Here is a 21,931-nt window from a genome sequence, read left to right on the forward strand (position 1 = left end):
TTTGAACTTAATGTATTAATTTTACATCATTATACGGATAGAAGTAGATGTGATATGCAGAATATATTTTTCATATAAACAGCAATAAAGTTTTTAAATAAAAAATGCAGTTACAAAAGCAAGCATACTTCAATTATATTTGTAAAGTCATCTTCTATTTCAACTTCCCCTTTGTGAGTTTTCTTCAATAAAAGCCCACTTCCAGTTTTTTGTTGCTCCAGTTGAACTCTTTTAATCATATCCAATAACTAAGAAAAATAAGCATATGAGTCAAATTATTAATGAGGAAAAAATTAAAGAAAAAATTTCAAAAGCTTTTAATTTGCAATAAGCTATACATGTTGATTCTCTTGTTCTCTCCATTTGGCCAATTCCATTGAAGCTAACTCTTCTGAAGACATACGTACCAGACGATCTGGCGGTATATTACCTGTCAAGATCTTTCGAAATAAGCCCTAAATTTAAAAAAAAAAAAAAAAAAAGGATTACATGATATTTTTGCATCAGATTAATACACAAAATTAATGAATTTTAAATCAATTTCTCAAAAGCATGGACTAATTAATTATATTAACCAACAAATCCAAAAATTTGCACCTTACCTGATTACGAGGGTCTTTTATGTTAAACATAAGACTTCGATATTTTGCCCTGTATTTAAAGCTGTTGTCTTTAAAAAGTGAATGAAGTTCCTCTTCAATTTTTACTGCTATTCTGCGTATTTCATCTTCAGTCATTTGAATATCATCTGCATTTTTGCATCTTAAAAACACAGGTAAATTGAGTACAAAAACATGTAAAAGAAATTTACATGTATAATGCAAGCAATTATAGATGGCAGATTAAAATTTAAAAAAATATCTTTTCTATAAATTATGCTAAGTTTGATGAAAATGCAATTTTAAATCTGTTGCTCGATCTTCTACCTAAAGTTAAAATATCATAAATTGATTCATAATTTGAGCAACCCATGAAATTATCCATTTCATATATAGTATGAAAATATCCTACAATGATTGGCATGGTAAACAATAGCTTAAATCATTACATTATGGATACATAAACAAAGCCAGACTTCCCATACAACCTTATTCTGCTCCCTCCCCCAAGAAACCTTTCACAGATTGTAATAAAAGTGCAGAATTTTTTTTAAACAGTCAGGTTTTAGAACTTCAGTACTTTATTTATCATTTATAACCTCTTAAAAATAACATGCTCTTTGCTTTTCTTAACTTTGTCGCCACTCTTCTGTATGAATGCTTTAGCACAGGTCCACCAAGTAATTATCGCCTTACACATATCAAGGAGTTAAAAGCAGTTCTATGCAAATTATTCCTTTCAAATTTTTATGATAAGCAACTGTTACTTTTGAATAGCCTCCCTGCTATACCCATGTATGAAAGCAGCACATTACTTTTGCTGAATTTTGAAAATAAAAATTTGCTTATTAAAATTTTAGTGTCATCTCTTGGTTCCACCATTCATCATTAACAAATGATAATACAATTCTACATAATAAATGAAAGGAGCAAAAATCAAAGATAATGACAATTATTTATTAGACACCATTAAAGCTGTGCAAATTTTCAACTGGCGAGATCTTTCTAGTACATTCTAGTTCTTGAGAATTCTGGAAAGCAAAAAGAGTGTGGAATTATGGTTACAGCTAACACAGCGCTCAATTACATTTATTCAATTTTAATACAAATTACCGAGATATCCATTTAATGTCCATGCCCCTGTATTTGTGCCTTTCTGGCATAGCTTTCTTTTAAAATTTGACTTGTGCTGCATTGCACGTGGAAATATAATTTTAATTATAATTCTAGTAAAATTAGCTATCTAAACGCGAAATTAGTAACACTGCCCCCTTCCCAAGGACTGCACGTCCCGGGTAGTACAATACCTGGAAGGAAGCCGTACTTATAATAAGGCATCAATGCAATAATAAACATTACAATACAATAACAAACAAATCGAATACTAAATAAATTAGTGCACAAATTTACAAACAAAAGAGGACCATGGTCTTCTGCCATTTACATTATATACACTATGTACTATGACCATAGAAAGAAGCTACTCTGTCATAATGAACAACTTTAAGCTTAGAATTAACGGATCCGAACCACGACGTCATTCAGCCTGTTTAGGACTGTGTAAGGACCATCCCAAAGTGACTGTAGTTTTGGAAAGAGTCCTTTCCATCCAATCAGATTCCACAACTACACCGTGTTTCCTTCATTGAATTGATGTCTTGCAGCTCTTGTGTCATATTGGGTCTTCATCTTCTTCATCCGCAAGTTGACTCGCTCTTGTGCAAAATTGTGTATCATTTCAAACTGTGCCTGGAGATCTTGGACGTACTCCTCAGGCGATAATGTGCATCCAGAGGGCTACTAAACAAAAGATCATGACTGAAAAGCATCTGGGATGGGTAATAGAAGGCAGTCTTGTGGACAGCACTGTAATAAGCCAGTAAAAACAGAGGTAACTTCTTGTCCCAGTCCTGTGGTTTTCTAGAAACCACCAACAAGAGGTTATTAGGGATGGTTCAATTAAGCCCCTCCACCATGCCTCTGACTGTGAATGTAGAGGTGTTGTTTGGGTTTTGACAAGTAGTTTGCAAGGTTATTTAATTACAGCCAAAACAAAATTGCTTCCTTGATCGGAATGTAATTACAGAGGAACTCCAAACCTGGAAATCATTACCTCTGCTACTGTGACAGTCTCTTGATCAGGAATAGGATATGCTTCAGGCCACTAGGTAAAGTAATCAATCACAATGAGGATGCATTTGTTGCCATCAATAGTTTGTGGCAGAAGTTCCAAGATGTCAAAGGTCTGCGTTCAAAAGGCACTCCTACATTTTAATGTTGCATCTTGCCTCGATTGCGTTTCTCCGGTCTTTTCCGACCCGCACAGGAATCACAAGATTAGCACCAATTTTGCCCATCATCCCTTGCATTACTCCAGTAGAAGCATTCCCAAACTCTTAGCAAATTCTTCATTATTCTGAAGTTGCATCCTGTAGGGGTGCTATGCAGTTCTTTAATAACGTCCGGGATCTTGGAAGTATCAGGTGCCTCAAAATGTCTTACCATCATCTGATTCGAATTTCCAGTACAAGAAGCCGTTTCAAACATGGAGTGAGTCCCAAAGAGCCCAATATTGTTTTGTCATTGAACTATAGATTGAAATGTCCTGCCAGACAGGTTTTGTGTTTGAAGACTCCATAAGTAATTTATGGGTTTAATGTTGCCGTCGTCCAGCTGGTCATTTCTGATTTTGTCATCCCCCACGGGTATCGATCAGCTCATGCTGAAAGTGTAACTTGTCATATGAACATATTCAGCAGCTCGTATTTTGTTTCGACCCTGGAACTATATTAACAGCTTCCTGAGCAAGGTCTTCTAGCTAGGGCGTCGGCATTTCTCCCTTCCAATGATGAAGAGTGATGTCACATTCCTGGACTCTCTGTATCCATTTGGCTATTTCGCCTTCAGGAGTCTTGAAATGTAAAAGGCAGGTCAATGATTCATATGTGTGGAACAGGAATTTGGGACAAAACAGCACTAATATTTTCATTGCTCGCATCTGTGTCTAGAATAAATGGTATGCCGAGCTGAGGATACATCAGGATTGGAGCAGATGTTAAAGCTTCCTTCAGGCTGTTAAACGCATCCTCACATTCTCTTGTTCACAGAAACTTTAGCTTGCTCTCTCTCAGCTTGTGAAGGGGTCTTGCGATGGAAGAAAAGTCCTTCACAAATCTCCTACAGTTGATTCCAAGTCCTAGGAAACTTTTCAGCTGTTGAAAATTTTCAGGGCATCTCCAGTCTTTAAGTCTTTAACTCCTGACACTTTTGCAGGACACTCACCTTCAGCAGAGAAGACATATCCGAGGTAAGTAACTTTCTGTCTGAATAATTTACATTTGTTCCAAATTAACTTTAGATTGGCTTCTTTAAGTTTCTGAAGCACCTTTTCTAAGATTTTCTAGGTGTTCTTCAAAACTCTTCCCAACAATAATGTCATCCAAGTACATTAGACAGGCTTTGCAGGAAAGACCTATGACCATGGTCTCCATGAGGCTTTCAAATGTAGACGGCGCATTACACAGTCCAAACGGCATCACCTTGAACTGCTAAAGTCCTTGCCCAGTAGTAAAAGCTGTCTTTTCTCAGTCATCAGGATGTATCTCTACCTGCCAATATCCACTCCTTAAATCAAGCATTGAAAACCACTTGCTTCCAGAAAGAGTATTCAGAATATTGTCAATTCTAAGGAGAGAGTAGCTGTCATTCTTCCTAACCTCATTCAATCAGTGATAGTCAATACAAAATCTAGTTGAACTCTCTTTCTTTCTGACTAGGACAACAGGAGATGCCCATGGACTTAATGAAGGCTTGATAACATTGGTTTCTTGTATGGTCTTTAAAGCTTTTATTACTTCTTCCTGTTTAGCAATAGGTAGAGGTCTTGAATGCTGCTTGATTGGTGGGTGATCGCCGGTATTTATTTTATGCTGTGTCAAAAGACGAGCAGGAGAAAGCATCTTGAAACTCTTGAATAACACTTTTGGCAGTACTCCTCTCTTCATGATTTACGTAATTGTGTATTCTGCAGTAACTCCGACGTAATGCCCTCTGAAGACATGGATTCTGAAGGGTTACTGTTTCGTTTAATGCTGGTCACTAGAGTACATTCTGCAACCACTTCACCTTTCTCACTTTATTGCTGTCGTTGGCAACTCTCACCGGTACAACCATCTTCAATAAGTCTATGAGTGCAGAGGCAACTAGTACTCCACACGTGGTGTTAAGAGTTCTTAAGATATTCCAATATACCATACAGAAAATTTATGTTTTCAGCTATGGACCCAAGAAGTAAATTCTGTTCTTGCTGGTATTGTGACATTGTTTTGAGCTATGATTTGATGGTCAGATTTAATTTCTTTATTATTAATTGCATACAGGTTTATGTCCTTAGAGGCAGAATGCAATTAGTTATTTTTAAAGTCAAAGGAAAAATTGTATTTCCTTAGAAAGTCAAATCCAAGTATGCAAGGATCTGCAATATTTGCCACATAAGCCATGTGATGATAGGCAGCACTTCCAAAATGTGATGTTAATGTTTAATTTTCCATCAATGTAAATTTTATCACCAGATACAGCTTGAAGGGTTACACAAGGCGGCATCCAGATAAGTTTACTTTTCAGTTGTTGAGACAAATATTTTCAAATGATGGTAACATTGGCTCCTGTATCAATGGTCATATTGCAAGGAACCCCATTCATATGTTCCAAGATGAAAAGTTCATTACTGCCGCCACTCATTGCAGACAGCAAAAGCTCTTAAAACTGGGGTCGGCAAAAGCTCAGCAAAAGCTCTTAAAACTTTTCATCATCTGGCAACCTCTGTTCCATGAGATGGCCACTAATTAGTTTCCCTTCTTCTTGTTAGCAGAGGTCCCTAGTTAGCAGAGGTTCTGCAGTTCCTTCATATGTGGCCTTCAGCATGGCAGTTCCAGTACTTTAGGACCAGTTTCTTGTCACTATTATTCCACCTCAAGACACTGACTTGTCTAACTAAATCATCCAGATTAGCAGTCACTTCATCCACTGGCTCTTGAACTTGAGCAGTTCTGATTGAGTGGTGGTCTTTACGAGTTGCTTGCTGGGCAGCTTCGAACTTCATGGCATACACCAGAGCACTTTTTAAATCCTTGACATCTGCCATTCGTAGAGCCTTCTGTATTTCTGGATCCCATTGATGAAGTACTGCAGGGACAGGTTTCCCTCATTTCTGTCAGGCGCTTTGAAAAGGAGGGATGTGACAGCCTTTCAACATCCATGGCGAGCTCCTAGAGTGTTTCCATGAGCCTTTATTGACGGGATTTTAATTAAAGCCTGCTGTAGTCTTTTAAGCATTTCTCCCCAAAGCGCAACTCCAATGCACCAAATAGAGCTTCAAAATCTAGTCTCTGGTTTTTGGGAAGAGTCTGAATGATATTTGTGCTGTGTCTGCACTCAGAGAAGCCAGGAGACGACAGGCCTTAGCCTGAGAATCCCAACTATTCGTTTCTGCAACTATAAAAAATTCTTCCTTATACACTTGCCAGGAGGGCTTCCCATCATATGTAGACAACATCAGAGACAGATGAGCAGGCATGGGAAAAACTTAAAACCCTCAGAATTGCTTCCTGCTGTCACTATGCACTTCTTTAAGGTGTGAACTTCTTTGGTGACAGGAACAGAAACCCTGTCGTCAATTTGTTGTTGAACGACAGAAACTCTTAATTCGATTTGTTGCTCCACAGCAGAAAATCTTTCTTCTATTTTTTCTTTTGCAGAAGAAATTCATTCTTCAATGTGTCCAACTTTATTTTCAACAGTGTAAATTATGCCTTCCACGACCTCAAATTGGCTTTCTATTATACAGGTAATCTCTCTTTTCACTTCCTCTTGACCTGCTTTCATCTCTTTTATTAACAACTTTCATTTCTACTTTAACAGATACTGGGCCAACTTCCATGTTCTTGAACAGCTTTCATCTCCTTTTTAATGTATTCTTGACCAACCTCTTCCTGAATTGCTTTCATTTCCTTTTTAACGGATTCTTGACCAGCTTCGCAGCTACCTGCTTCTTCACCAGCTTTTATCTTTTATTGAACAAATCTTCCATCTCTTCTTCAATTTGGATTCTTGACAAGTTTTCATCTCTTCTTTAAATGCAGCAAAAGTTGCCACTAGCTGTCTTAACTGCTCCTCCATCACTCTTGTTACTGACAATCAATTATACTTCTGAGCCCAAAAAAATTTGCATGCATATGGGTTCATAACAGATTGAAGGCAGAAGTCCAATAATAGGTTAATGAAGTTTATTCTTATGAAAAGAAATATATCAGAACTCTGGAATATCCTCAGAGATATCCGTACAAGTGTTCACAATATCATGACATATAACCTGTAGTTATGCTTCAAACTACTAAAAATGTTAAATAAAACACAGCAAAGAGCATCTAAAGCGAAAGCTAACTCTGATATCTCAAATTGCACAACTTGCAATAACAGTAACTAAGAAACTGAGACCAGATTCTCTCTTTGGCCTTAAGTAGTTTTCAACTGGCTGCGCGAGATTTTCCTAGTACTTTCTGCTCCTCGAGATTTCTGGAAAGGAAACAAATTATGGAATTAAGGTTACAGCTAACACGTGGTCAATTACATTTATTCAATTTAACTACAAATTACCCAGATATCCATTTACTCAATGTTAAATATACATGCCAGTGTATTTTTGCTTTCCCAGCATATCTTTCTTTAAAAATTTGTCTCGTGCTGCACTGCACGGGGAAATACAACAATTTTAATTATAATTCTACTAAAATTAACTATCTAAATACAAAATTTTTAACAATATTCACAATTGCTTTTAATCATGAAACAGAATGCAGTCGAGAACATCACTATTGGCCATTCTTAATCTTCAGCAAATCTGAGATTTCTTTTAATGATGAGACAATGATATGAATCAGTGGATGGATGTAAGTTCAAACAGACAAGTGGGTTCAAGAAGCATTTGCAAATGAAAGACAGTTGCTTCTAGAAAAACTGCCAAGTAGCGTAACTCATCAGATGAAAAATGGAGCATCAAATACATTGTTTTACCTAATTCAAGGCAATGCTATATACATATATATATAGAGAGAGAGATTACAATGTAGTCTTAGTTCAATTTATAAGAAGAATGAAAAATATGAAAGCAAACTTCTAATTTTAATTGGCTATAACCTCTTTTATTTTTTATTTAATTTGGGGGTCTTCCTCTCTCCAGCTTAAAAATAATACCTATAAGTCTAAACTGCATCATTCAAATAATTCATGTGATCCTACGCAATGCTTAATGCAGATACCTCTTGCTCAATCACTAAATAACTGTAAACCGAAACGTTTTATCTCAAACTGAAACTGTTTGACTCCCTTCCTTCTTCCTTTGAATTGCTGCAACACTTTCGCTTGAACTTTCCTCCTGGCAAGATGCTTTGTTTGCAGTTACCTTCTTTGTTCACTGAATATGTGCTGAGCCAACAAAAATGAAAGGCACATAAGATGCTCGTCTGTATGTGAACCAAATATTGTGAATCCAGAATTGCTTTACTCAATGACAAAATTATCTTGAATGCGGCCATGTCTGTCTTGCCAAGTTTCTTTGCTAGGCATCTATTACATCACCAAGAAGTTCCAAATCATTCATATCATGACATATGTATAAAACACAAAGTAAAAAATGGTATAAAATGAATCTTCAAAGCTAAAATCCAGAATCAATGCACTAAGATAATCAATTTAAATTTGGTTTTTAATATCAATTATCCCCTTGGAAATGAAAAATTATTGTAATATAAAAGTTATTAAAATTGAATCTTCTAAGAAAATATGGTCTAAACTATGAAAATTATAAAACTTAGTAATCAAGGTATTTAAATTTAAAAAAATATAATTACACAAAAATATAACACAAAGTTAATTACTCTTAAATACGTGTAAAAAGGCTGACTTCTCAAGAGGAATTAGTTCTTCTCAATAAAAACAATAATTATGATACCTGATTACGTTTCATCTCTTTCATCTATTTAACTAAAATTCAATTCAAAAATTTTTAAGAAATATTTCAATCTGATATTAAATCAATATACTTTCAAATACATGAAAGAAAATTCTTGACACTATCTGACTTCAAGTAAAATGATAAAAACACAAATGCAGGGCAAAAAACATATGCATGAAAACATAGAATAAAAATCTTTCATAATAAGTGCCCAGTTACCTGGTTATATCAAAATAATGGCACTTTTGAAGCTTTAAATTTAAATCTATTAGATAACAATCTGATGAGAAGATTTAAATGTGGAAAGCATTAATGTTATGCTTCTGCTGCCCAACATAACAACGTTATCAAACGAGTTAACTAAGGGTTTATTTAGAATATAAAGATAAATTACTGATCCCTTTTTCATGTTGATATATGAACTTTGGAGATAGCATCCATGATTTTCAGAAGTCACATTGAAAGACAGCAGATATACTTTGAGTATTGTTGAAATGATGTAAAGAACATTACTTTATGTCAGTGGTTACATAAATTGCAGTCTATGATCATGCTCACAAATGATGAGATTAATGATGAAGATTCTCAAGGTTTTAAAGCAGATTCGCACCTGTGGCGAACATCTTGGATTTACCTGAATGTCTGGAGAAGGTTAGTACTAATGAAGAGCAGGTGCAAGTTAAGGTGAATACAAACAAATCTTTTCCCCACACACTGTCTGAAGTTCACGACTAATCACACATATACTGGGAAAGAAGAAAAATCATGAAAAGGAGAGGGAATATGAATATGAAGGCGAATTTCAGAGTGAGAAAGGAAGGAAGCTGATGAAGAATTGTAGGCTTTCATAAGATTCGCTGATAAATGTCAGGGTCCCCGTATAATCTATGTCAGTACCTAAAGTTATGAAGTTTTATGACGTTATGAAGTGCAACTTTTCTTTACAGCATTAAAGTGCAGCATTAAAAATATAGTACATTTGAAGTATTTTTCACAAATTTGGATTCCAAGCTATAATTTATGTTGTAGAGACATTAGGTATTTTTAGGCAAGACAGATGAAAAATGAGCAATGCCCTCGCCAGGAATTGAACCATGGACCTCTGGAATACGTGCCCAGCGTGCAGACAACCACACCCACCAAGGCACACTAAGAAGGCAGGAGAAATACCTTATATACTCCCCATTTTAAAAGGCAAATGGGGTTTTCAGGGGACCCAATCATCAAATCCTGGGTGTGGAGAATCATCATCTACCACCCTTTTCGTTGGGGCATCATTGTAGAGACATCAGGTATTTTTAAGCAAGACAGATGAAAAATGAGCAATGCCCTCACTGGGAATCGAACCACGGACCTCTGGAATACACTCCAAGCATGCAGACCAGCATGCCACAAAGGCATGCTAAGAAGACGAGAGAAATCCCTTATGTTTCAAATTTTCAGGAAAAGAATACATTTTTTCTGAGTAAGTCAGGTGCTTCACAATTGCTTCAAAAATTAGCATAATTTCTGTTCAAGAAAAGCAACCTAAGTCTGATTGTCTCTGTCTCACATACACACAGAAAATAGAGTTTTACTCAGAACCTATGCAAATCTAGCCTTTTTGCCTCTTAAATTTTACACTGCCATGTTTCTCTTCCATTTGATGCTAAATGAAACTGTGTTAGGGGTGGAATTCTTGTATTTCTGTACAGTATTCAAATAGAATGCATTTACAATTCATTCATTCTTTTTTTAAAGTATTAATTGAAGATAATTCGCTTTAGTATAAGAACAGCCCTATATTGGATAGCAGGAATAGAAACTTTTAGCTTTCCATAATATACCCAAGAGAATAAAATGAAAACTCCCATTCACCTCCTCTTTACTGCTAAACTGTTAATAAACTCAACGTTTTGGGGAACTTAACATGGCAGTTTATCCAATAAATATTTCTTTAAAACTTAAAAGAAAAGAGAAGACAGTGAAATCCAAGTTTTAAATTTTAGTATTTATTACATAAACTCATATATTTTTTATTTAAATAAAAATAGGATGATAATCAAGTATCATATTCTTGAATTCCAGGTTACAGTTTTTTTAGAGTAGATGTTACATTTCATTTAAATTAAAATTATCCATATTCGATACAATGAACTAAATCCTTATTTTATATGTTTACAACAACAAGGTTCATAACTAAATATTTAAATATCTGACTTTCAATATTTAATAAATATGCAAAACCATGAGGTTATGGCCCATATTTAAAAAGAAGCAATACAAATATGGCATATGAAATAAAGAATTAGTACTGCATACCGATCCATTAATATATTCTTTAGTGTTTTCCTAACATTAAATCGCACAGTAGCTTTTGATGATTCATCGTTTGAGTCTTTTTTTTCTGCAGCTGCTATACTGGAGTCTGAACTTTGTTCTACAGAAACAACACAATTAGGCCATAAAAAATTACACATTTTCCATCAAAAAAAGAAAACAAAATTTATTTTGTTATTAATTCAATAATCAATTTGACATATTTTAAATTTATCATAATTATCCCAAAACTTCTGCTTTAAACCTTAATGAAGAAACATCATTTAAATAACATTAATGCTAAAAAATATTTAATTTTGGTATACATACAATATAAATAAAAAAATAATAATTTTGGTATACATACTCGTGCAAAATTACGAGAATTTGCATATTATATAAAATTTCTGAATTAATGGGCAGATTTTAATGAAATATGGTGCAGGGACATCCAAAATCCACCTTGTGATAGTGAACTTAAAACTAGTTTAATGTCCCTTCTAACAGCCAGACAGGTTATGCAGTGTAATGGCATAATGGACAGGAGGCAGCTCAAGAGTTCCTGTGGCAGTTGACCTCACTCCTACAGCAACGCAGTTTTCAACTCCGGGACATTTCTTGGAGAGGGATAGTGAGATGAAATTCCTCTCCCAAATGTGTCTCAGACATGCATATATGATTAAGATCAGGCAGGCGATCTGGCTTGCTAATCCATACAGTAAATACTTTCACTATTCTAGTAAACGTTGAACAACTGAGCCCTATGTGGATGAGTTTTGTCATCCATTAAAACAAGAACATAAGACCAACTGCACCCCTGAAAAGTCAAACTTATGCCTCTAAGATCTCCTCTCTATACCTCATAGCAGTCCAGAAGCCTGATTTAACACATGCAAGGGTATACAGCCATTAAATATAATGTCTGCCCAAACCACTACAACTCTACCACCATAATGATAAATTTTCTTGATGAGGAAGGGATGGTATTGTGTTCAGCCTCTCTCCAGATACAGGTACACTGAGAATCAAAGTCCAGGCTTAATCTCAACTTATCTGTAAAAAGCACAGTATTCTAGTGAAGTCTGGTCAAAGGTGCATGTTATCTGTGTAAATGTGCTCTCTTGTGTGCTGGAGCTGAATACAAACATTGTGTCTTCTGGCATATGGCTGTAGACACGTTGCTGAAGTCTGATCAAAGGTGCATGTTGTGTGTGTTATGCTAAATGTGCTGTTTTGTGTGCTGCAGTAGGCTGGATATAAACACTGTGTCATCTGGCTGTAGACATGTTGCTTACTCAGAAGTCAAATTGCCTGGGCACTGGCAAGCACTTCTCATCCACCATACACTTTGGGCTATGTCTTATGTCTAATTCCCCCTTTTTTGTTACTACTGTTGTTTTGATAGTTACTTCTAACAGATTATTGGCTAGCATCCTGTTGGATGTTATTGAATTATAAAGTAGTCTGCCTCCTTTTCTTCTTTTAGGGAGGAATTCATGAGTAAATTTATCTATACACACAAGAATGAGGCTCTTCCATAAGCATTGGATAAATATGATGCCTAACAGCAATTTACAAATGGGGGGGGGGGGAGTTTCAATTTGTTTTATCCAATTTCTACTTTTTTTAATGCAACTAGACATAGAAGTCTAAATACTAACGAAGTTTTAGAAAAAGAATATTTTTGCCAATTAAACTTGACTTCCTTACCAAATATCAGCTTGGAGAGAAGATATAATTACAATTAGCTTTCTTGAAATAAATTATTTTGCTTACTTTGCATCAATTTTGTTAAATTATGCAGCAAAGAAACATCTGGTCTTCCAACTTTATAAATAGGGTTGTATCTTTAAACCACTTTAAAAGTCCAAGTTAAGAAATGTTTCCTTAGAATGTTTAAAAACAAGTTCCATATAGTCAGTGTAAGAAAACTGTAAACTACATCAAATTACATACAAGGTGTAACACCAAGGCATTATAAATACTGTAATATGAGATTCCTCACAGTGTATAAAAAATGACCATGAATTATACTTTGATTACCTATAGATTTCAAGGAAAATTTGAAAGAAAAATATGACGTATTCAGAATACAGAAATAAGCTTATAGATGTACTATAAATTATATAAAACACTGACTGACTTCCTCATTGACATCCTTACTAGCATTATGAAACAAAATTTCAAATTTGCCACTTCAGCATTTAAAAGAACTTCATTTTGCAAAGGAAACTTCCTTACAATGTAATCACAGGCTGAGGAAAAGTACTTTCTAACACATTGAAAAAATTCTTTTTTCTCATGATCTTTCAAAGAATTTACAAGTTCCCTGGTTTGATTTCAATTATAAGATCATTGTTATCCTTTTGATTTGCCAAACTATCATAGGCAACACGAATCAACACACTGTTTTTCACAATGGATGGTTTTACAAACTTAGTATAAAGTTCTTTCAAAAGATCATTAAGAATTTGGATAAGCAGGGGAGATTTTGGCGAAGCTGATTGTAGAAGGGTATTTACACTTTCAAAAATCTTAATGGTACTTAACACAAAACTACAATATGCTTTGTTCAAATCCGAAGAAAGAAGATAGAAAATCCGTTCCTCCCGGCTAATAGAAGACTGTTTCTTCTTCCCTTCAACTTCTTTAACAAAGTTGACCTTTGAGGAGTCTTCTAAGCATGACTGAGTAATTCCCTTGCTGCTGAAGCGAACGCGAAAAAAATAATCTGGCGCCCACAAAGAAAAGAGTGGGAGAACAAGTTCAGCGCATTGGATTGGCTGGTTAAGTGGCGCTGCAGAAACGCAGGTTACTGGATTCGAAGTAGTCGGTAGTTGGCGGTAAAACACGGTGCAATTGGCGAAAATCGCTGAATTGGCGAAAAATTCTAAAATTTCGACAAAAATCACTAAAAACACTTGAAAAAGGAAAAAAATCGTAAAAAATGGATTATGATCATAAAATCGTAAAGACAAACGCATTTTCGTAAAAATTACGAAAAATTCGTAAAAGTTGGCAGGTATGATTTACATGTGCCACTTACTTCAGAAAGATAATTAGCTTGTAAGGTTATTAGTGTTATTTTTCACTAACCGGTTATTTTACATTTTGCATCTTTACTGCTATTTCTTGTTTCCGTTCCACTACCAGAATGTAAATGAGGTAGAAAAAGATGAGATAGTATTTAAAGGAAGGTCATGTTGCTAGGTCAGCTAGCTTAGAAAAATTGTATTATTCAGCTTTGCATTAATAGACGCCAATATTCAAATTGCTATGCTGGTATGAAGTTCTGAGCCAACTTTACCTTGAATCCTATGTGTAGCCCTTGGATACTAGGTTTAGTTTTAATTTGAATTTACTATTTCAAGTTACACTGCCATAAGTGATTAGCTGATTATATTCAAAGTTCTGATTTAATAAAAGAATTTGTTTAAGCCTCAAGTTTGTCATTAACTTCAGTGATAATTTACTCCCAGTCCGTCAGGAGTTCATACTTGTTTTCTGTGCGAGTTAATTTTTTTAACCATTTACCAGTTTCATTTTTCTGCCATATGAAAAAATTATCATATTTTTATTAAAAAATTGTATTCAAATTGATTACATGAATTCAAATAACCAGTGAAAATTGTTTCAAGTACTGCATTTATTAATTTAAGGTAATTTTTAAATACAGCAAAAATAGAGCATGTTTACTTAAATTGGCTTTTTTCTGATGAAGGTGCAGTACTGAAAAGAACACTTTACAGGAGATAAAATGATAGGAAAAAAACAGGTATTTTTTAAATACTTAAAATTTTATTTCTTTTCAAAATTGAGCTATAGAATGATATATTTTAAAACATGGACATAAGCCGGGTACACTATCTCAATCGGCATAAAAATACCTGATTTCCTTTCTGACGTTTTTACCACTATCATTCATTTTTGTGCAACACACAAAGCGGTAAAACCTGTCCCTGAACTAGGTTTACAATTCAGCCTCTCCTGGACTACTAGAGTATTTACTAGAAATACTGCAAAGTAAAAAAAAAAAAAAAGTGAAAAAAGCAGGGCGAATCAGCGGACTAATGTAGAAAAATACACTGAAGCTGTGCATGGGCTACTCAAGGAAGTCCCCTCTCACAGAACTTGAACCGTACCCAGGCATAACTGTTAAGTGGTTAAGTTCCTAATCTTCATATTGCATTCACTTTACTGTTTACCGTAGTACTGGACATGTTACATCAGACATTCTATAGCATGTGCAAGCAAAGCATACCTTGATATGCACAGTGGTCATTTTTAGCATCTTTTCATGTAAATGTGAAACTGTATATAAGTCTGTATATAAGTATCAATATTCATGTTGCCAATATAGCAAATTTTCTGATTATCAGAAGTGAAATTCTTTTTGTTTAAAATTCCTTTTTTAAAGCTATGAGTCATAGAGTTATAGTTCTTATACAGAGAGATCTTTCACATAATCCAAGCAAAGAAATTTGCCATGCACAACTTAAACCAACATTTAATTTATAGATAGCATCTTGATGAGACACCCTGTATAAATGAAATGGGCATAAAGAGCTTTTAAAATAAACAGCAAGACTGTCATAACTAGGTCATTTATAATTATTCATTAAAATTTTATTAATTTAAAGTTAAATTTTTTAAACTTACTTTGAGAATTAGATTTCTTAATACTTGAAGCAGGGCTTGCACAAGCAATCCTGAAAGTGGGATGAGATTTAAGCCAGGATACAATTTCACCAACTGTAGGTCCATTATCATTCGCAATGACGTTGCCTTTAAGATGGTCAAATACAACCAATCGTTGAGATTCAAATTCAGCTCCCTAAAATTCACGATATACATAAGCTCCTCAAAAATTTTAAAAAATCCTAATTGTAAATGAAATTCATAAAGAAAGAGTGCTCATAACTTAAATGGGAGGAATATAATGGATACCATTAAATCATCTGTATCTATAACAATGCAGCAGTAACAAGAAACTTAACTCAAAAGCAATTAATTGTGCAACTGAAAAGAATCAACCCACTGAGCTGCATGACTAGCTTTATCCAGTCATGAGGTTTTTTTGCCACTTGGTACATATTAGTTTATAATTTAAAATATTTTCTTTCCTTACTTTAATAACATAAATGTCATCTTAATGAATGTAAGTTTATAAAAATAGAGGCTAAAATAAGTAATTGTACAAATCTAGCTAAAAAATGCTGTATAAATACAGGTCTTCAAGAGAGATCCAAAAACCTGCATCGTTTAGAGGGTTAAATTTCAGTATGACTGCATGGTGCATCTCAGACATCAAAATTTCCACAAGCTGCCTGGAAAAACTTAAAGAGAAAAAAACTGGACCACTAATAAATAATATTTTCAGGTGCCAAGTATATTAAGCATTGTAATTCTTATATTGAGGACAAAAATTGCTCATGAAATTAAAGAATAACCTGGAAAAATATACATCCTGATTTAAGCTTTTAGCCAACGTATGAAAGTGTAGTTACATTGGTGGAAAAAATTAAAACAACTACAAAAACTCATGCAACTTGAATTATTCTCCAGCTACAAACATCAAACCTGCACAAGATCTTTATTTTCTCATGCATGACTTATTTATAAAATGCAGAATTGCCTAATTCTGTAAAAAATAACTTTAAATAGGAACACAGGAAATGTGCTAGAAAGTGGATTTTAAAAAAAATTGAACTTTTTAGAGATATGTACTAAAAGTGAATAAGTTGTTGGTTATCCCTGAATGAAATGCAAGCTTTAAAGCAACTTTCCATGCTCTCTATTCAGTTGTTCAGGAGCTTCTGTGGTTACAAAGTGCCTTCATATTTTGAAGCTCCTGAAGAATGGTGAAGCAGTATTTCAGAGATGCAAGTTGGCAACCTAGTGCATTCCACTGGTTTTATCAGATTTAAATCTGGAGAAAACGTGGGGTACTCCACTGTCACTCTCCACACATTCAGTTATTAATGCAGTGTGACTGGGGACCAGCATTAATGTCCATTAGCAGGAAATTATCAGCAACTAAACCTCTAAAAAATTTCCCATAAGAATCAAGAACCTCATATTTGTATATTTATTTCAACATTTCACTGGTATAAATGTATAGGTAAGTATGGGTCATTCAAAATGATGCCATCCATACCATGATTTTCACACTTTTGTTCTTACACCTTTCACAGATATTTTTATTAAAGTATGTTAATAAAAATAATAATAATATAATATATAGTTTAGATAAGTTCTGGCAACAGTGAGTGTTGTCGTCATCAGGAGATCGTGCTTCGCGATACTGTCGTTCAAAAAAAAAGCTATACTTTGTAATTCCAATAAAAAGCATTGTATTTTTGCTCTGCTGTTTGTTTTCTCTCTATTTTTTAGAAATACCTTTTTAGGTTATGTATTTTTAAGAAATACTTTTTTTAGGTTATGGGTCAAGCAAGCTCCCATATTGCGTCAAATGCTTTGAATTGGTGTTTTCTCGAAGAAACGGAACTCGTTAAGCCTAATCAAGTAAGTGTTTTGTTTTCATTATAGCAATTGAAAGTTGTTTAGAAATCAAAGTATGGAATTATCTAAGGTCCAAGTAAAGCCTTTATCTGGTGAAAGCGATTGGCTTATATGGAAATACAGGATAAAATTCATTTTAAATTATCATCCTGGTGCTTTAGAAATTGTAGAAGGAACTATAGTGAAACCAGAAATTCTTCCTGTAAATGTTCCGATTGCTCAACAAGAGAAATATAATGAAGCTGTTAAGAAGTTTCAAAATGCAAACACTAGTGCTATGATGGTATTAACGAATTCCATGACGGAAGAAACTCTGCAAAAAGTTATGAGATTTCAGACTGCTATTTGAAGCATCATCAGAAAATCAATTGTATAATATATGCATGCAATTTTTTCAATTCAAATGGAATGAAAATGATAATATGGCAGCTCATCTTTCCAAATTAAAAAACTTATGGAATGAGTTGAATTCAGGACTTGAAAAGAAAAATGGAAATAAGTTACCTGACATGCTACTCAATTGCAAGATTTTAGATGTCTTACCAGGGCAATACCATTTGTTTAAGTCAAGTTGGTTACTCTTGGGTGAAGACAAGAGAACAGTTCATGAGTTAACAGCACAGCTTTGCTCTCATGAAAGAGAATTCAAAAGTCATGATAAAGGCAATACAAATGAACAAGTGGCATTAGTAATGTCAAAATCTGAAAAACAAAAGCAATATAAAAAAGATAAATTCAGAAGAAAACCAAGAAAAGAAGATATTTGCAATTATTGCAAAAAGAAAGGACACTGGGTAAAAGATTGTAAACAGTGGATTGCTGATGGAAGACCACCTAAGAATAGGTTAACGAAAACCAATGAAGGAAATACAGGCAGTGTAATACTGATGTCCATTGACGAAAAGGCTAAGACTGATGGAACATCTTTTTGGATTAATAGTGGAGCTACAAGACATATCATGAATTGTTTCACATACTTTATTGACTTTATGCAGTTTGATAGTCCCTGTAGCATCAAGGCTGCTGGAAAAGAAACTTTAGTTGCTCTTGGTAAAGGTACAGTATGTGTCAAAACAACTATTGGTAGTAAAATCCAAAGAATTTACCTTAAAGATGTTTGGTATGTCCCTGAGATAAACAGAAATTTATTTTCTTTACTTGCTGCTCAAGATAGAAATCCGAATAGTAAATTTATTTCAACAGTTACAGAATGCTGGTTAAAGGTTAATGGTCAAGTAGTGCTTTTTGGAACTCGCAAAGTATATGGTACTTTATACAAGGCAGCTATCGAACCTATTACGCCTGATAAAATTATAGAAGTTCATGCTGCTGAAGCAGACAATTCCTTGTTAGAGTTATATCATCAGAGATGGGGACATCAAGATAAAAGTCACATTAAGAACATGCTTGAGAAAGAATTAGGAATTAAAATCCCATTTGAAAGAAAATTGTGTGAACCATGCATTTTTGGCAAAGCACACCGTTTACCATTTGGCATAAAGAAAGCCAGCCAGCAAGCATAGTGAATTAATTTCAGCTGATGTCTGTGGACCTTTTGATGAATCTTTCCAGAAGAAAAGATACTTAGTTGTGTTTAAAGATAGCTACACAAAGTTTCGTTATGGGTATTTTATCAAGGAAAAATCTGCTGTTGTAAATATGTTACAACACATGCTTGCACACGCTAAAATTTTAGGACATTCAGTCAAAGAATTTCTGAGCGATAACGGAGGCAAGTTTGACAATGACAAAGTGCATGCTATTTTGCATTCTGAAGGTATAACTCAAAGAATAACAGCACCTTATTCTCCTGGACAAAATGGCTCTAGTGAAAGAGACATACGTACAATAATCGAAATGGCAAGAACATTTAAGTACTCAAATTCTGAAGCTCATTTTCCTGCAGCAATGTGAGCTGAACTAGTCAACACTGCCATATATGTACTAAACAGAACTGGCAAATCATCAGTAGAAGGCATGAGTCCTTATAGGCTATGGTTTAAAAAGAAACCTCGAATTAAGAATCTTCGTATAGTAGGATCTGTGTGTTATGCCCATATTCCTAAACAAAGAAGAAGGAAAATGGATAATAAGGCTCAAAAGCTTATTTAATTGGTTACGATGGAGACGAAAGATACCGACTATGGATCAAAGAAACCAATAGTGTGATCTGTTCACGTGATATTATATTTAACGAAAAGCTCACAAATTGTGAAGAAAGGGTGCAGTTACCTATTCAAGATCAAGATAGCCTAATTTCTGGCTCTGAACATCAACAAAATTCAGAAAAAGATAAGTCAGAAAAGTTTCTTTGTGAAGAAGATAATTCAGAAAAAGAATACAACAAAGAAATATCTGGAAATATATCAGGAGAACATTTTGAAAGAGAAGAATGTGAAGATATTAATTTGCAAAATAATGCACAGTCAAGATACCTAAGAGATAGAGCTGACTTGAGAAAGCCAAAGCGTTTTGAAGATTATATAATGATAAGTGAAGCTTTTATTATTGATTCTGAAGAGCCCGAATCTTATGAACAAGCGATCAACTGTAAGCAAAGTGTTAATTGGAAAGAAGCTGTGGATTCAGAGATGAAATCATTGATAGAGAATGAAACATGGAGTTTAGAAAAATTACGAAAAGATGCTAAAGCTATACCATGCAAGTGGGTTTATAAGATCAAAAGGAATCCTGATGGATCTATTGATAAATTCAAGGCTAGACTTGTTGCCAAAGGATGTACTCAACGTTTTGGAGTTGATTATGATCAAACGTTTAGTCCAGTAACAAAGTTAGAAATATTCGTTCAGTTTTGAGCATTGCAGCCAATGAGAAAATGCATCTTTCTCAGTTTGATGTCGGTTCAGCATTCTTATATGGAAAACTTGAAGAATCTATATACATGCAGCTACCAGAAGGATATAGTGACGGTTCGAAGAAAGTCTGTAAGTTGAAACGCAGTTTGTATGGACTTAAACAATTATCACGCTGCTGGAATAAATATTTTGGAGATTTTGTGTCACAGCTGGGCTTCAAGACAAGTGAAGCTGATCCATGCTTATATATAAGAAACAATAACGGCAAGAAGCTAATCGTATGTTTATAGGTAGATGATGGTCTAGTAGCATCAACAGATCTACAAGAATCTGAAAAATTTCTCACAGAATTGAAGTCGAGACTCAGAATCACAACTAAACCAGCAGCATACTTTCTTGGACTTGAAATTAAACATCTTGAAGATGGAAGTATAAAAATTAGTCAGCAAGCTTATGCAAGAAAAATTCTTCAAAAATATGGGATGGAAGATTGCAAGCCAGTGTCAACTCCTATCCTGAAGGAAGGTCTAACTGAAAAGAAAAAGGAAGATAAATCAAACGGAGAAATTTTTCCTTATAGAGAAGCCGTAGGAGCCTTAATGTATCTTATGTTAGGCACAAGACCAGATTTAGCTTACTGTGTTGATATTCTATCACGTTACTTAGAAAATCCTTCGGAAGATGATTGGAAAAAAGCGGAACGTGTATTCAGATACATAGCAGGTTCTCTAACTTAAGGTGTTACATACAAGAATAAATAGAAACCAGGAATTCTAGAATGCTATAGTGATGCAAATTTTGGAGGCTGTCCAGAAACAGGAAAATCAACGAGTGGAGTAGTGATATTATATAGTGGTGGAGCTATATCATGGATTAGCCAAAGGCAATCAGTTGTTGCAACTTCGACGACTGAAGCAGAAGTAATTGCAGCTAGTGAATGTTCTAGAGAAGTAATTTGGTTAAAGCGACTATTTAGTGATGTAATCAAGTTACGTGAAACTCCAGTAATTATTATTTTTTTTTACAAGGGGAAGTATTAAAGTATGTTAATAAAAATAATAATAATATAATATATAGTTTAGATAAGTTCTGGCAACAGTGAGTGTTGTCGTCATCAGGAGATCGTGCTTCGCGATACTGTCGTTCAAAAAAAAGCTATACATTTGTAATTCCAATAAAAAGCATCGCATTTTCCTCTGCTGTTTGTTTTCTCTCTATTTTTTAGAAATACCTTTTTAGGTTATGTATTTTTAAGAAATACTTTTTTTAATTTTTAGGCTTGCTGTTCATATTTTGCTTCCTTCAGATTGTAAAACATTTGGAATCACTCTTCAAACAAAAGTTAGGCTCATCAAAGCTTCAGTCCAGGGTACTTCAATAATGATTATCTCTACATCACTGCATCTACAAACCTCTCACAGCCCGAGTTAGTGGAATTCAAATTATGGGTTTCCTTGTCCCTTTTATGCAGCATGTCATTTATGAAATATCTTGATCTCTAGTTGTAGCATTCTACCAGGGGTTGACTGGGAGCAATCCCTGTGTTCTGGCTAGGTTTATATCTAGATAGCCTCGACTCCTGAGGGGAAATGAAGTCTTCACAGTGACTAGAAACATCATTTAGTGATAGGTTCAGGCTTGGCAGGGACCGTATGGTTCTATATTTTCTGCCACTTAACTGTGGG

At 34.5% G+C, this 21,931-nt stretch overlaps 1 protein-coding gene across 1 annotated transcript in view; it reads right to left on the reverse strand.

Moving 5' to 3' along the window:
- Positions 1 to 21,931, reverse strand: part of pps (protein partner of snf) — a 176,053-nt gene that overhangs the window by 56,133 nt on the left and 97,989 nt on the right. The window contains exons 11-15 of the mRNA XM_085807651.1: positions 15,568 to 15,742; positions 10,912 to 11,029; positions 603 to 762; positions 339 to 455; positions 129 to 248 (exon numbers count right to left, since the gene is read on the reverse strand). Coding sequence (XP_085663777.1) covers positions 129 to 248; positions 339 to 455; positions 603 to 762; positions 10,912 to 11,029; positions 15,568 to 15,742 — 690 coding nt within the window. The remainder of the gene's footprint in view (positions 1 to 128; positions 249 to 338; positions 456 to 602; positions 763 to 10,911; positions 11,030 to 15,567; positions 15,743 to 21,931) is intronic.

Source organism: Stegodyphus dumicola, chromosome X1 (assembly GCF_044657685.1).
Source record: "Stegodyphus dumicola isolate Sdum_Otavi_A_Nest chromosome X1, ASM4465768v1".
NCBI lineage: Eukaryota > Metazoa > Arthropoda > Arachnida > Araneae > Eresidae > Stegodyphus > Stegodyphus dumicola.